The 12,821-nt window shown below is 68.7% G+C and overlaps 3 protein-coding genes across 4 annotated transcripts; 2 read left to right on the top strand and 1 right to left on the bottom strand.

Annotated features, from left to right (window-relative positions):
• Positions 1–411: 411 nt before the first annotated feature.
• BRD2 (bromodomain containing 2) lies at positions 412–7,696 on the top strand. 2 transcript variants are annotated; one of them, XM_082016105.1, is made up of 12 exons: positions 412–565; positions 1,963–2,263; positions 3,351–3,488; positions 3,582–3,723; positions 3,909–4,117; positions 4,227–4,598; positions 4,695–4,823; positions 4,901–5,155; positions 5,273–5,454; positions 5,664–5,974; positions 6,060–6,182; positions 6,273–7,696. In XM_082016105.1, the coding sequence occupies exons 1-12, from the start codon at positions 537–539 to the stop codon at positions 6,401–6,403; spliced, it is 2,322 nt and encodes a 773-aa protein (XP_081872231.1). In that variant the 5' UTR covers positions 412–536; the 3' UTR covers positions 6,404–7,696. The 2 variants fall into 2 exon arrangements, with proteins under 2 accessions (XP_081872231.1, XP_081872230.1); XM_082016104.1 differs by having other exon boundaries at positions 5,234–5,454.
• An 848-nt stretch (positions 7,697–8,544) lies between these two features.
• Positions 8,545–10,314, bottom strand: LOC309416564 (class II histocompatibility antigen, B-L beta chain-like; the record flags this gene model as incomplete). The annotated part of the gene is made up of 6 exons (XM_082016103.1): positions 8,545–8,750; positions 8,840–8,942; positions 9,024–9,130; positions 9,215–9,496; positions 9,717–9,986; positions 10,224–10,314. 6 exons carry the CDS (start codon positions 10,312–10,314, stop codon positions 8,545–8,547), a joined length of 1,059 nt encoding a protein of 352 aa, XP_081872229.1.
• A 569-nt stretch (positions 10,315–10,883) lies between these two features.
• On the top strand, positions 10,884–12,699 carry LOC309416563 (HLA class II histocompatibility antigen, DR alpha chain-like; the record flags this gene model as incomplete). Its single annotated transcript, XM_082016102.1, has 4 exons — positions 10,884–10,956; positions 11,616–11,873; positions 12,159–12,440; positions 12,545–12,699. 4 exons carry the CDS (start codon positions 10,884–10,886, stop codon positions 12,697–12,699), a joined length of 768 nt encoding a protein of 255 aa, XP_081872228.1.
• Positions 12,700–12,821: the final 122 nt, after the last annotated feature.

Raw genomic sequence — 12,821 nt, 5'->3', positions numbered from 1 at the left:
GCCGGTGATCCCCGGTACAATCCGCTGTCATCCGTCTGCCGGACCGCCGCGGCCCGCCTGATCCCCGGCCTCCGCGGACGCAACCGGCACCCAGCGACGCGGCGAGGCCTGTATTGACCGGATCGCGCAGGATTTGGGGCCCGGCGGGGGCTCCGAAGAGGGACCCCCGCCCGCCCCTACCTCCCCCCGCCCTCCAACTCCCCGCCGCCATTTTCTCCGCGCCCGTCCATGTGAAGGCCGGTGGATGGTCCCGCGCCGCCGCCGCTCGCCGCCGCGCCCGGCCGGAGGAGCCGCCGCCGCCGCCTGAGGCCCGCCCGCCCGGCCGCGCCCTGCCCGGGGGAGGGGAGGGGGCGCCTGGCTCGTCCCCCCTCCCCGCTGCCTGGTGATGCGCTGACGGGGGAGGCCCCGCCGGGCCGGTACCGCCGAACCGTTCGCCGGGCAAAGTGGGGGGGTCGTCGGAGGAGACGGCGGCGGCGGGAGGAGGAGAAGGAGACGGAGGACGGCCGGGACCGCGGGCCGGGCACGCAGCCGCCGGCATGTTGCAGAATGTGAATCCCCAGAGCAAGTAGGTACCGCCGCCGTTGGTGGAAGGGCGGGCGGTGTCACGCGTGGGTTTTGGCGCGGGGGCAGCCTGGTGTTCCCGGGTGCTGTGGGGTCGGGCTCTGCCCCGGCTGTTCCCTCTCTGGTGACCTGGGAGAACGGACGGAGGGACCGCGGGAGCAGCCACTTCCCGCCCACGCTGGCGGGGCTGGGGTCTCGCCCCCCGACGTCCCCCCACGACCCTGTCACCCGGGGCCGCGGCGTTCCCTCCCGGCGCCGTCCTTGGCGCCTGAGCTGTGCCCTTGGCAGCTCGGGAGCCGCGGGGAAAGGTCCCGCGGGGAAAGGTCCCGCTGTGCCAAGCGGCGAGGCCAGCGGGCGCTGTGGGGGACAGTCACCCGTGGCGCAGCTCAGGGCAAGGCAGGGGGTTCCCCCCTCAGGTTTAGGGGTGTGAGAGGTTCAGGGGCTTGGTGGAGAAAGAGCAGGGGCCGGTTTTAGCTGCTGTCCAGGGGCTTTGGAAACCTCCCGAGCCTTCACGCCAGTGTCCCGGGGGTCCCTAGTACCGCCGTGGTGCCTTGGTTTGCCTTGCGGCAAGGTTTTCCTTTTCTGTGGATATTTCTGTGCCCTTGTACTGCTCTTTGGTCGGTGGTCCGTGCCGTAAAATGCTAGTCGGTGCTGTAAAACACCGATTTTTGTACTTAAATTGGCGCGAGAGTCTGTTGCGAGTGTGATGTGGTCACCCCCCACCCCCGACTGTGGGTCCCCCAAGTCCTGGCCTGTCCAGGATGGTTTTGGGTCCTTGCAACCAGGGCGGTGTCGAGACACCCGCTATCTTGACCCCGGTGTTGACGTAACGGTACAACCGCGCCATGGGGCTTTGCCGTGTCCCCAGATCCCGCCAAGGCTCCCGGCTGTGGCCTCAGAGAGCAGGTGACACAGGCGGGTGTCACCGTCGGCTCGACGCGCGGCGGCACCGTCACCTCCGCGCGCGGCTCTTTGTTCGAGGGCGAGCCTGGACCCGTGCCAGTCTCTCGGCTGCAGCTGCGCCGATGCAAATGGCTGTCCCAGAACCGGTGGGGAACCGGGTGCCCGTCTGGCAGCACTTAACGGGTGCAGCCGGAGTTCACGGCCAAAGCCCCCCTCGGGGAGACGCGTGATGGGAGCTCAGCCGCGTCCTGGGGAGTTGGACTGTCTCCTTCCGCCGCGCCATAGCTGAGCGCAGTGACGCTTCCGCCCTTAATCGTCGCTTCAAGAGCGGTCGGCTCTTTCCGGGGGTTTCCTCTGGGAACCCCGAGGCCCAGCCCTGTTTTTTTGTTTTGTGTGTGGTGGTTTTTTTGGGTTTTTTTTTTTTTTATTGGCCAAGGCGGTGGTGCGGCACCCCAGCGCGGAGCTGCCCCGCTAACCCTATCTCTGCTCCCCTTTCAGGATTCTGGGGGAGGGCAATGCCGGGCTCATGGGCCTGGCGACGGAATCGACCCCCGGCAAGCGGATCCGCAAACCCTCGCTCCTCTACGAGGGCTTCGAGAGCCCCACCATGGCGTCGGTGCCGGCCCTGCAATCCCCCCAGGTGAACCCACCTCCACCAGAGGTTTCCAACCCCAAGAAGCCGGGTCGGGTCACCAACCAGCTGCAGTATCTGCACAAAGTGGTGATGAAAGCTCTGTGGAAGCACCAATTTGCTTGGCCCTTTCGTCAGCCCGTCGACGCCGTCAAGCTGGGCCTGCCGGTAACAAGCCCTGCGGGCGGGTGTGGGAGAAGTTGCGGCGCCCGGGGCGTGCGCGAGTGTGTCTGTGTGTCCCCCGCCCCCCATTCGCTTGCCCCATGCTGGCACGTGCAGGCAGGGGGTGTTAGGCTAAATGGCTAACGTATTTTGACTTACGGCTAAATTCTGTGCTGCCTGGCCCCGGACGTGGTGTGTTTCCCCCCACCCCAGCCTGAGAGTGCCAGGGCCGGCGCCGTCCCCCTCCCAGGGGCTCCGCCTCAGAGATGCAGCTGCAGGTGCCTGGGCTGTGCTGTCCTCGCCCTCTCCCGGGGGCATAACATGTACCGGCCCCCCATTTCAGCCCCTTGTAGGTGTCCGGGCTGGTCATGGGGACATCCTCAGATGTCCCTTTTTGCCCCTGATGTCCCCTACAAAGGTATGGATGAGGTGACGCAGCCGCTCTGGAGGTAACCCGGACGCTTCCCTACACCTAATCTCTTGTGCCCTGAATGCGTTTTGCAGATTCCCATCCATGAATTTGTAGAAGACATCCTGTGACCCCAATATTAAACGCCAGCCCCCCTGTGCACCTGTGGCGCCCAAGGAGTTAAAGCCCGGAGGTAATTTCCACGTAGGTTTTGCTCTTAAACTTAGCGTTAGCTTCCCCCAGCCCCATCCCATCTCTCGCATGGGATGCACGCCTCCTCCGGGGGACGGCCGGACCCCGCAGCGTAGACTGACTCCCCGGCAGCGCCGGCTGCTCCCCAGGCACCTAGGGACCCTCTCGCCCCCCGTGGGCAAAGGGGACGGTGGCACTCTCGGGTGGGGACCCCAGGTCCGGAGGCGTTTCTTGAACCCCGATGCACCCCCTGCCTGCGCTTGAGTGAGAGCTGGTGTGTGAGCAGGCGGCTGGGCTCCGCGTGCATGGCAGCCGCTACGGCGAGCTTTGCGCCGGTGCTGGTTCCGCCACGGGCGAGCCAGCGCTTTGCTGGCTGCCGAGCAACTGCGGGACCAGGGAGGCTGGGGGCGTGGGGGAAGGTTGGCGCGGGCATGCACTTGGCGCGGTCACCGGTGCGTGCCTGACCGCCGGTCCCGTGTGCTCTGTGGGTAGGACTACCACAAGATCATCAAGCAGCCCATGGACATGGGGACAATCAAGCGACGCTTGGAGAACAACTATTACTGGGGGGCTGCGGAGTGCATGCAGGACTTCAACACCATGTTCACCAACTGCTACATCTACAACAAGGTGAGAACCGCGCCGGCGGTGCCCCGTGCCGCGGCAAGTCCCACAGAACCTTCCCTGCGTGACTCTCGACGCTGCCTCCGGTTCTCCCTGCAGCCCACAGATGACATTGTGCTGATGGCTCAAACCCTGGAGAAGATCTTCCTGCAGAAGGTGGCCCAGATGCCACCAGAAGAACAGGAGATCGTGGTGCCGGTGGCCAAGAACAGCCATAAGAAGGGAGCGTCCCGGGCAGCAGGTACGGTCAGGGCACTGTGTGGGGTGGGACAGTGCTTTGGTTGAGGGCTTGCATGTTAGGTGGGACACCAGGGGAGCAGGGTTGTGGGTGGTGGGGGTTCCCCGAGGCCTGGCCCCCAGCGTCTCGCATCCCTCCCACCCCGGGTCGGCAGCAGCGCTAACGGGGGACTTCTTGTCTGTGCCCAGCGCTCCTGGCGGGACTCACAGCTGCTCAGCAAGTGCCGGCTGTCTCCTCCGTGTCCCACACCGCGGTCTACACCCCGAGCCCTGACATCCCCACCACCATAGTCAACATTCCCCACCCATCCGTGATCTCCGCTCCGCTCCTCAAGTCGCTGCACTCCACGGCCCCGGCTGTCCTGGCTGCGCCCGCTCCCACCCAGCCTGTGGCCAAGGTAGGAGGACGGCCAGTTCCAGTGGGGCAAGCTCCGTGGGGCCGGAATGTGGGGCCGGCTCTGTCCCCACAGTCTCACGTGTGGTTTTTCTCCCTTTTTCTTTGGGCAGAAAAAGGGCGTGAAGCGGAAAGCGGACACCACCACCCCCACCACCACGGCCATCATCGCCACCAGTGGGGAGTCCTCGCCCTCCGCCACGCTGCTGGAGGCCAAAGCGGCCAAGATCCCTGCGCGACGCGAGAGCGGCCGCCCCATCAAACCCCCCAAGAAGGATTTACCGGATTCACAGCAGCACCAGACGTCCAAGAAGGGCAAACTGTCGGAGCAGCTCAAGTACTGCAACGGGATCCTGAAGGAGCTGCTCTCCAAGAAGCACGCGGCCTACGCCTGGCCCTTCTACAAGCCCGTTGACGCCTCGGCCTTGGGGCTGCATGACTACCATGAGATCATCAAGCACCCCATGGACCTCAGCACCATCAAGGTGGGGCTGGGGAACAGGGTGAAGGAGTTGTTGAGGTGGTGGGGAGGGCTCTGTGGGGGACCCGGAGCTCCCACTCACCGTTTCTTCTCCCGGCAGCGGAAGATGGAGAACCGAGATTACCACGATGCGCAGGAATTCGCCGCCGACGTCCGGTTAATGTTCTCCAACTGCTACAAGTACAACCCGCCCGACCACGACGTGGTGGCCATGGCCCGCAAGCTGCAGGTGAGCCGGGGTTGTGGGTGTCGTGTCCCCCTCCCCGACAGCCCCCGCCTGCCACGCTGACCCCGCTCCCCTCGCAGGACGTCTTCGAGTTCAGCTACGCCAAGATGCCGGATGAGCCGCAGGACGCCAGCCCACCCTCGGTGTCGGCCCCGCTTGCCGGTGCCCTTTCCAAATCCTCCTCTGAGGAATCCTCCAGCGACGAGGATGAGGACGATGAAGACGATGAAGACGACGATGAGGATGAGAGCAGCAGCGAGAGCTCATCGGAGAGCGAAGAGAGCTCCGACTCGGAGGAGGAACGCGCCAACCGCCTGGCCGAGCTGCAGGAGCAGGTGAGGGCCGGAGAAGGGTCCGTGCCAGCTCCCGGACCCGCTCCCCACGCCCGCCTCACCCCCTGTCTCCCCCCACAGCTGCGGGCCGTGCACGAGCAGCTGGCTGCCCTCTCACAGGGCCCCGTTTCCAAACCCAAAAAGAAGCGGGAAAAGAAGAAAAAGAAGAAATCGGAGAAGCACAAAGGCCGGGGAGGCGACGAGGAGGCACGGGCGCGCCAGGCCCAGCTCCGCAAAGCCAAGAAAGCCGGCGGCGGCGGTGGCGGCAGCGGCGGGACCGGCGGAGGCGGCGGCAGCTCCAAGTGAGCACGAGGGCGCAGCCTTGGGGTGTGGGGGCACGGGCGGTGGCCGTGATGACTCTTTCCCCGGCAGAGCGACCGTGGCGAGGAACCCACTGGAACAAGCCAAACCCTGTCTGAGTGCTGCCAGCCCCCGGGGAGGGGGCTTCGCGGTGGGGGAGGGATTTTTGCGGCAGCCCCTGAGGCCGCTGCCGTGCCATCTCTCCCGGCAGGAACTCGAAGAAGGCGACTAAAGCGACGTTGCCGCCGCCACCGGCGCTTTACGATTCGGAAGAGGAAGAGGAGAGCAAACCCATGACGTACGATGAGAAGCGCCAGCTCAGCCTGGACATCAACAAGCTGCCGGGCGAGAAGCTGGGCCGCGTGGTGCACATCATCCAGTCGCGGGAGCCCTCCCTCCGCGACTCCAACCCCGAAGAGATCGAGATCGACTTCGAGACGCTCAAGCCTTCGACGCTGCGGGAGCTGGAGCGTTACGTCCTCTCTTGCTTGCGGAAGAAACCCCGCAAGCCCTACAGCGAAAGTAAGCAGCGCCCGGGAGGGTTGGGGGGCGGCGGGGGGGGCTGTGGGCGCTGAGCCCCAGCTGAGCCCCCCGTTTCTCCCCGCAGCCCTGAAGAAGCCGGTGGGGAAGACGAAAGAGGAGCTGGCGCTGGAGAAGAAGCGGGAGCTGGAGAAGCGGCTGCAGGACGTCAGCGGCCAGCTCAACTCCGCCAAGAAGCCCCCAAAGAAGGGTGAGTGCTGGGGAGGGGGCGTACCGCGCCCCGTGGCATCGCTCCCCCCCGCCCCGTCACCTCTGAACCGTCTCCCGTTGCCCCTTACAGCCAGCGAGAAACCGGAGTCGGCTCAACAAGTGGCCGTATCCCGCCTCAGCGCCTCCAGTTCCAGTTCGGATTCCAGTAGCTCCAGTTCCAGTTCCTCATCCTCGGACACCAGCGACTCGGACTCGGGTTAGCGGGGCCGGGGAGCCCTCGGCGGCTGTCGCCGAGCGCCCGGGTGGAACGCGGGCAGGGTTCCAGAGAGGTTCTGCGGGACCGGACCCAGGTGAACCGGACTGAGGGCTTCCACCCGGCAGGCAGAGCCCCCGCGGCGGGGCGGGGGGCTGCAGGGGAGACCCCCACCCCGCTGCCGCACCCCACGGACTCTCGGGGCGCAGGGCGGGGGGGGGGATGACGGACACCCCAGTGTTTACAGGCTGGAGGCGTCGCTGGAGGGGGGGGCCTGGCTGTGGGGTTGGCCTCCCAACACACACGCACGCCCCCCCCCCCCCAGCAGGTTTTACTGTTTGTTGTTTTAGGGGTTGGGGTTTTTTTTTTTTGGCTTTTTTTTTTTCCCCTGACTTGTGAGATTTTTTCCAAAGGGGAAAAATTTGGGGTTTTTAAGAAAATGAAAAAAAATAAATAAAAAACCAGGAAAAATATTAAAAAAGAAAAAATCTTTTAAAAAGGAGGAGGAGGAGAAAAAAAAAAAGCCCCAGGGGCGTTGAGAGTCCCGAGTTTGGGTTTGCTGTGGGGGGCCCCCTCCCCGCCCTCGCCCACCCCCCCTCGCCACCGCCCTCCCCCTCCCCTCGTATCTGGAGGATTTTTAATTTATTTGCGCCGCGTCGTGCTGGCGGGGGCCCCGGGACGCGCCTTGTACATACCCCCTCGCCCCCGGCCGGCGAGCAGGGCAGCATGTTCCCGCGTGGGGAAGGGGGGAGGGAGGGGCCGCCTGTTTTTTACGTTGACTGTATAATTTTTTTCTACTTGTTTTATTTTGTTTTGGGTTGGTTTTTTTTGTTGTTCTCTCCCCGCCCCACCCCGAACTCTTAGACCCTTAGAGCCGTGTTTTCATCTTAATTGTACGTTTCGAACCTTTCGATTCTTTAACATGTAAATAAAGAAAATACTATTCGAGTTGAGCCGGCTTGCCCTGTCCCTCGGGGGCGCGGGGGCCTGGCCCCAGGCCCTGGGGTGGCCCCAGCGGGCTGTGGGACGCGTGTCACCCCCCCATGTCTCACCCCGACCCCTTCCTCAAGCTGTTCGGGGGGTGCGGTGGCCCCTGGGTCCCCTGGGGGGAGCGGTTTGGGGGGTGGTGAGGGGATACAGCTCCCAACCCGTGGTCCTGGGACCCCCGCCCATCCTCTAGGGGCAGGAGGAGGGTGCTGCACCCTCTCTCCCCATCGGGGTGCCACCACCCCAGCACTCGCACCCCCCCCCCGAGGGCCCCCCCCCAAGCACAGAACGCCCAGGCCCGGCTCTCGGCATGTCTTTATTCACCGGGGTGGGCATCCTCGTGGGCACCATCCTCATCATCAAGGCCATGAAGATGAACAGCGCCCGCAGCCAGCGGGGCCTCTTGTGAGGGGGCAGAGCCCAGGGTGCCCTCGCAGCCCCGCACCCCAGCCCTCGCCATCCCCCCCCCCCCCCCCGCCTGGCACCGTGCCCCGCGGCCCAACCGGGAGCCCTGCACCCCATCCCGTGTCCCAGCCCTGTGCCGCACACCCCTGCCCCGAGCCCCCCGGTGCCGCTCCTCCCCACCGGTGCCCCCTTGCCCCGTCCCACGGGTGCCCCATGGGCACCCCGCGGACCGGGCCGCCGCGTCCCCGGGCTCTGGGGTGCTCCCCGGCTGCGGCCACCGAATGGTTTTGTCGGCGGCTCATCTGCGCCCCGCTCGTCCTGGGGACAGCGCGGTGGGGAACAGGGCGACGGGGTGCGGGGGGGCTGTGGGGCCGGCGGGGCTGCGGGAGGGGTCTGGGGGAGGGAGCGGGGGCAGCCGCGGGGGGGCAGGACGCCCGGGTCCTTGCGGGGCGTCACGGGTGCCGGGCGGCGGGAGGGCCGGGGTGACCCACACCCACCCACCCACCCACCGCAGAGGGGTCAGGCGCCGCGACGCGGGGCAGGTGAAGGGACCCACGGCCCCTCATCCCCCCCTCCCCACCCCTGGCCCATCGCGCAGGCCCTGCCGCCCGCCCCCGCCCCGCCGTGCCCCCCCCGCGGCCGGCAGCCCCCGGCCGCCAGCACGCCCGGGCCCCACGGAGGCTGATGGGCGCAGGGAAGGGAGCGACCCACGCCCACCCCGCTGTCCCCAGCCAGGGCCCGAGGGTGCCAGGACGCTTTATTTGCAGGCGGCGACAGCAAAGCTGAGCTGCGACGGGAGGGAGGGGGCGAGCCCGGGGACCGGGGCGGGGCCGCGGGGCTCCGGGACGGGGCGGGGGGCGGCGGAGGGGGTCGTGAGGAGGTGACCGTCCGCGGCGATGCTGGGGGGCAGAGGACGGAGAGCGGCGGAGCGGATCCGCGGGGGCGGGAGTTCGTTCAGGAGCCCTGTGGGGACAGAGAAGAGGGGGTGACCACCGGGACGGGGCGTCCCTGGGGCGCTGCCCCGGTGCCATCGGGGGGGACACGCTCCGTACGGACGCGCTGCCCCTGCGAGCAGGCGGGGACCGGCCCGGACAGGGAGCGTGGAGCAGGGCGGGGGGAGACGGGCGTTACCTGCAGCCTGGGGAACGGCGCGCCCTGAAACAGAGACAAGGTCGGTGTCGGAGCAGGGGCAGCCCCCACCCCAGGGACCCCCCGGCCCGCGTCCCCGCCGCTCACCTTCTTGCGCAGGTAGAGGAAGAGCCCCAGCGCCAGGAAAATGAGCCCCAGCACGAAGCCCCCCACCCCCGTGAGCATCTTGCTCCGGGCGGCGTCCGACTGCACCTCTGCGGGGGTGACGGGAGCAGTGGGTCAGGGTCCCCATCCCGCTCCCCACCCCCCCACCCCCGCCTCGGGGGCTTGGGCCTTACCCCAGTGCTGGGTGACGGGGTGCTTGAGGCTGGCGTGTTCCACCTGGCACGCGTAGCTGTCCCCGCGCCGCGGGGTGGTTTCCAGCATCACCAGCACCTGGTAGGTCCAGTCCCCGTTCTGGATCACGTCCGTGGACACCACGCGCTCCGTCTCCTCCTGCCCGTTCTTGAACCACTTCACCTCAATCTCCGCCGGGTAGAAATCCATCACGGCGCAGACCAGCCTGTTGGTCTGGGGCAGGGAGCCCGACTGCGCCGGGTAGATTTCCACCTCGGGCTGAACTGGGGGAGAGCGAGAGCGACTGGGACGGGGCTGGGAGGGCACGGGGGGCCGCCCAGCCCGGCCCAGGGCCGCCCCTGCGGTCCCCACGCGGGGAGGGTGCAAGGGACTCGCGGCTTCGCGGAAGGGCCCGAGCGCGGCACGGCCACGCTCTCCCCTCCGGTGAGCCCGGGGGGCTTGGCTCGTGCCCGTCCGCCGGGGAAATGGCCGCCACGCACTCACCTCTCCTCTCCACGGTGAAAGGGGTCACCACCCCGTAGTTGTGCCGGCAGTACGTGTCCACCGCAGTCCGTCTGTCCTCCAGTATGTCCGGCTGGCTGTTCCAGTACTTGACGCTGGGCTCGCCCAGGCGGGTGTCAGCCACGTAGTAGCCCACGTCGCTGTCGAAGTGCGCGAACTGCTGCCGGTTGTAGATGTACCTGTCCACGAACCTCACCTGCTCCGTGCCGTTGGTGAAGTAACAGTCGGCCTTAAACTGGAACTGGAAATACCCTGCGCGTGCAGACGGGGGGAGCTCAGGGCTCCTGCCGCGGCGCCCCGTCCCCAGCCACCCCCAGCGCCCCGGGGAGCTGCAGCAGTGCCCGGCGGCTGGGGAGGATGCCGTGGGACCCCCACCTCCACGCCACCCCGCTCCCCCTCATCTCCTCGCTCCTGCCGCTCCCAGCTCCTGCCCGCGCCGCTCCCAACGTCTGATCCCGTTTCCCGGCACTTGCCCACGACTCAGCTCACCCGAGGTCTCCTGGCCACGCGCCGGCCGGGCTCCCAGCACGGCCAGTGCCACCAGCACGGCCCCGGCCCGCAGGATACGGCCAGTCTCCATCGCTGCTCACAGCAGAGGCTGGAACGGTGCGGGGACCCCCAGAGTGAGCCGCGCTCTGCCAGTTCGGGGTTTCGGCCGGTCCTGCCCAGCGCCGGGACTGGGAGGCCCGGCGAGGACCAGTGAGGAGCGAGGCCGGGCAGCATCACGCGTCGCCAGGCAGAGCCGGGTCCCGCGGGGCTCCCTCTGACACTTGTCCCGTGCCGCAGCAGCGGCGCCGGGGGGGACGCTGCCGGCCCCGCCAGCACCGGGGCCGCCCGGCTGCGGCGGCCCCCGCCTCCACCCTCCCCACAGCCGTCTCCAGGGCTGTGGGCAGCCCGGGTTCAACGGTGCGCCGCGGCGGGACCCGCTCTGGGCGCCCGTCCGTCTGTCTGCTCCGCAGGGTGCTCTGAGCCGCCGCTCTGCCCGGGAACCGCTGAGTCAGCAGCGGGGCTCCCGCCTATTGGCTCGGCGGCCGGGGAGGCCCCCGGGCCCCGGGCACGGGGCCCCCAGCACCCAGCTCCCCGCCCGTCCCGGGAGCGACGTCTGCCCCTCGCGCGGTCCCGCTGGCGCGGCCCGGCGCAGGAGAGGCGATGGCCGGCGGCCGGGGCGTCCCGCTGGCGCTGCTGGCTGTGCTGGCCCTGCAGGGCGCGGGGGCTGTGAAAGGTGCGTGAGGGCTCCGGGGCCGTGGGGTGGCGGGTCCCGGGGGCAGAGGAGGGGCGTGGGGTGCGCAGGACCCACGGGGGCCGGTACCGGGGCAGGATGGGCGCTGCCCAGGCCACGGGGAGCTCCGTCCCTCCCTGGCTGTGGGTAGCCCCCGCGTGGGGGAGGGCAGGCTGTAGGAAGGGGGGAACCCCTCGCCAGGCCTCCTTGCACCCCCTTCCACCCGCACGCCCACCCGGTGCCCTGGCTCTGTGGGTCGGTGTCACTTAGCGAGGGCTCCGGTGGCCTGGCCGAGGGGGACGTTGAGGTGTGGGGCGGGAGGGCTGGGGCCCCGGGGCCCCGGGACCTCCCACCCCGCAGTGTGCCTGGGAGCGGGCCAGGGTGCCCCAGCCCGGCTGGACCCTCGCTGGCGCCCCGGAGGGGACGCTGCCGGAGATGGGGCAACGATGGGGGGCCGGGGGCCACCCCTCAGAGGGGCTCCGCGCCTCCCAGCCCCACGAGCCCGCGGCGGCGGGGAGGGACTCAAGGTGGGCTCCCGCCCCCATGGGTGCCTCCCTGAGCCCACGCAGCGTCCCGGGGGGAGCCCCGCAGGGTGGCGAGAGCGCGCCGGGGCAGCCGCGCGGCGCCGGGCGCCGCTGCCCCTGACGCCCGTCTCCTGGCAGTGGGGAACACGATCCACCAGGCTGAGTTCCAGCAGCAGGTTGAGCCGTTGCGACGGGAGGACGGGGAGTACCAGCAGATGTTCAACGCTGACGAGATATTCCACGTGGACCTGAAGGAGCAGGAGACCATCTGGCGCCTGCCCGAGTTCACGGAATTCGCCAGCTTCGAGGCGCAGGGAGCGCTGCAGAACGCGGCTATCAGCAAACAGAACCTGGAGACCATGATGCGATGCTCCAACCGCTCGCAGGCAGACATCGGTAACGACCCGGCCGCGGCAGGGCCAGCGCCTTCGCGCCTGCGGACCCTGCCAGGGCCGCCGCGCCCGCGTCCCGCGCCCGGCCGGCAGCGGGGTGCACGGCGCCCGGCTCCCCCGCAGCACGTGGGGACCCGGGCTCGGCCCCAGGCCGGGCCGCGGCGTCTCCCTGGGTGGGCAGTGGGGTGCAACGGGGCCTTTTCTAAGCAGTCCCGGGTGCTGTGGGTGCCTGGCTGAGCCCGGGCCCCCCGGGCAGCGCTGAGTCCTCCCTCCTCCCCATTGTCCCCAGTGCCACCCGAGGTGACGGTGTTCCCCAAGCGCCGAGTGGAGCTGGGGGTCCCCAACGTCCTGATCTGCTACGCGGACAAGTTCTGGCCACCCGTGGTCTCCATCACGTGGCTGAAGAACGGGCGGGAGGTGGGGGACGGCGTCCTCGAGAGCATTTTCTACCCGCGGCCGGACCACAGCCACCGCAAGTTCTCCTACCTGCCCTTCGTCCCCGGCCGGGGGGACTTCTACGACTGCCGCGTGGAGCACTGGGGGCTGCCCCACGCCCTCCTGAAGCACTGGGGTGAGGAGTGGGGCTGGGCCGGGGCCCGCACGCCCGCGTCCCCTCCCCTTGCAGGCGGCAGGGGGGGGGGCTCAGCACCCTCACCCTCCCTCGCCCCTCCGCAGAGCCCCAGGTGCCCCTCCCCGCCTCCGAGAGCACCGAGACCCTGGTGTGCGCCCTGGGCCTGGCCGTGGGCATCGTCGGCATCGTCGTGGGCACCATCCTCATCATCAAGGCCATGAAGATGAACAGCGCCCGCAGCCAGCGGGGCCTCTTGTGAGGGGGCAGAGCCCAGGGTGCCCTCGCAGCCCCGCCGCCCGACCCCCCGCACCCTCAGCTACCCCTCGCCTCCGCCTGGCGGGACCCGCTCGCCCCGGCACGCCGTAGCCCTGCCCCGGTCAC

This window comes from Phaethon aethereus, assembly GCF_964289735.1.
Source record: "Phaethon aethereus genome assembly, contig: HAP1_SCAFFOLD_16, whole genome shotgun sequence".
Lineage (NCBI taxonomy): Eukaryota > Metazoa > Chordata > Aves > Phaethontiformes > Phaethontidae > Phaethon > Phaethon aethereus.
This window is presented reverse-complemented; position numbering and strand designations above follow the sequence as displayed.

What these genes read in the sequence shown, in the direction of transcription:
- BRD2 (XM_082016104.1), top strand. Translation starts at nt 537, where the DNA reads ATGTTGCAGAATGTGAATCCCCAGAGCAA. An exon ending in TGGACCTCAGCACCATCAAG is followed by an intron (nt 4,599 to 4,694) that starts GTGGGGCTGGGG and finishes TTCTCCCGGCAG; the next exon opens with CGGAAGATGGAGAACCGAGA. An exon ending in CCGCAAGCCCTACAGCGAAA is followed by an intron (nt 5,975 to 6,059) that starts GTAAGCAGCGCC and finishes TTCTCCCCGCAG; the next exon opens with CCCTGAAGAAGCCGGTGGGG.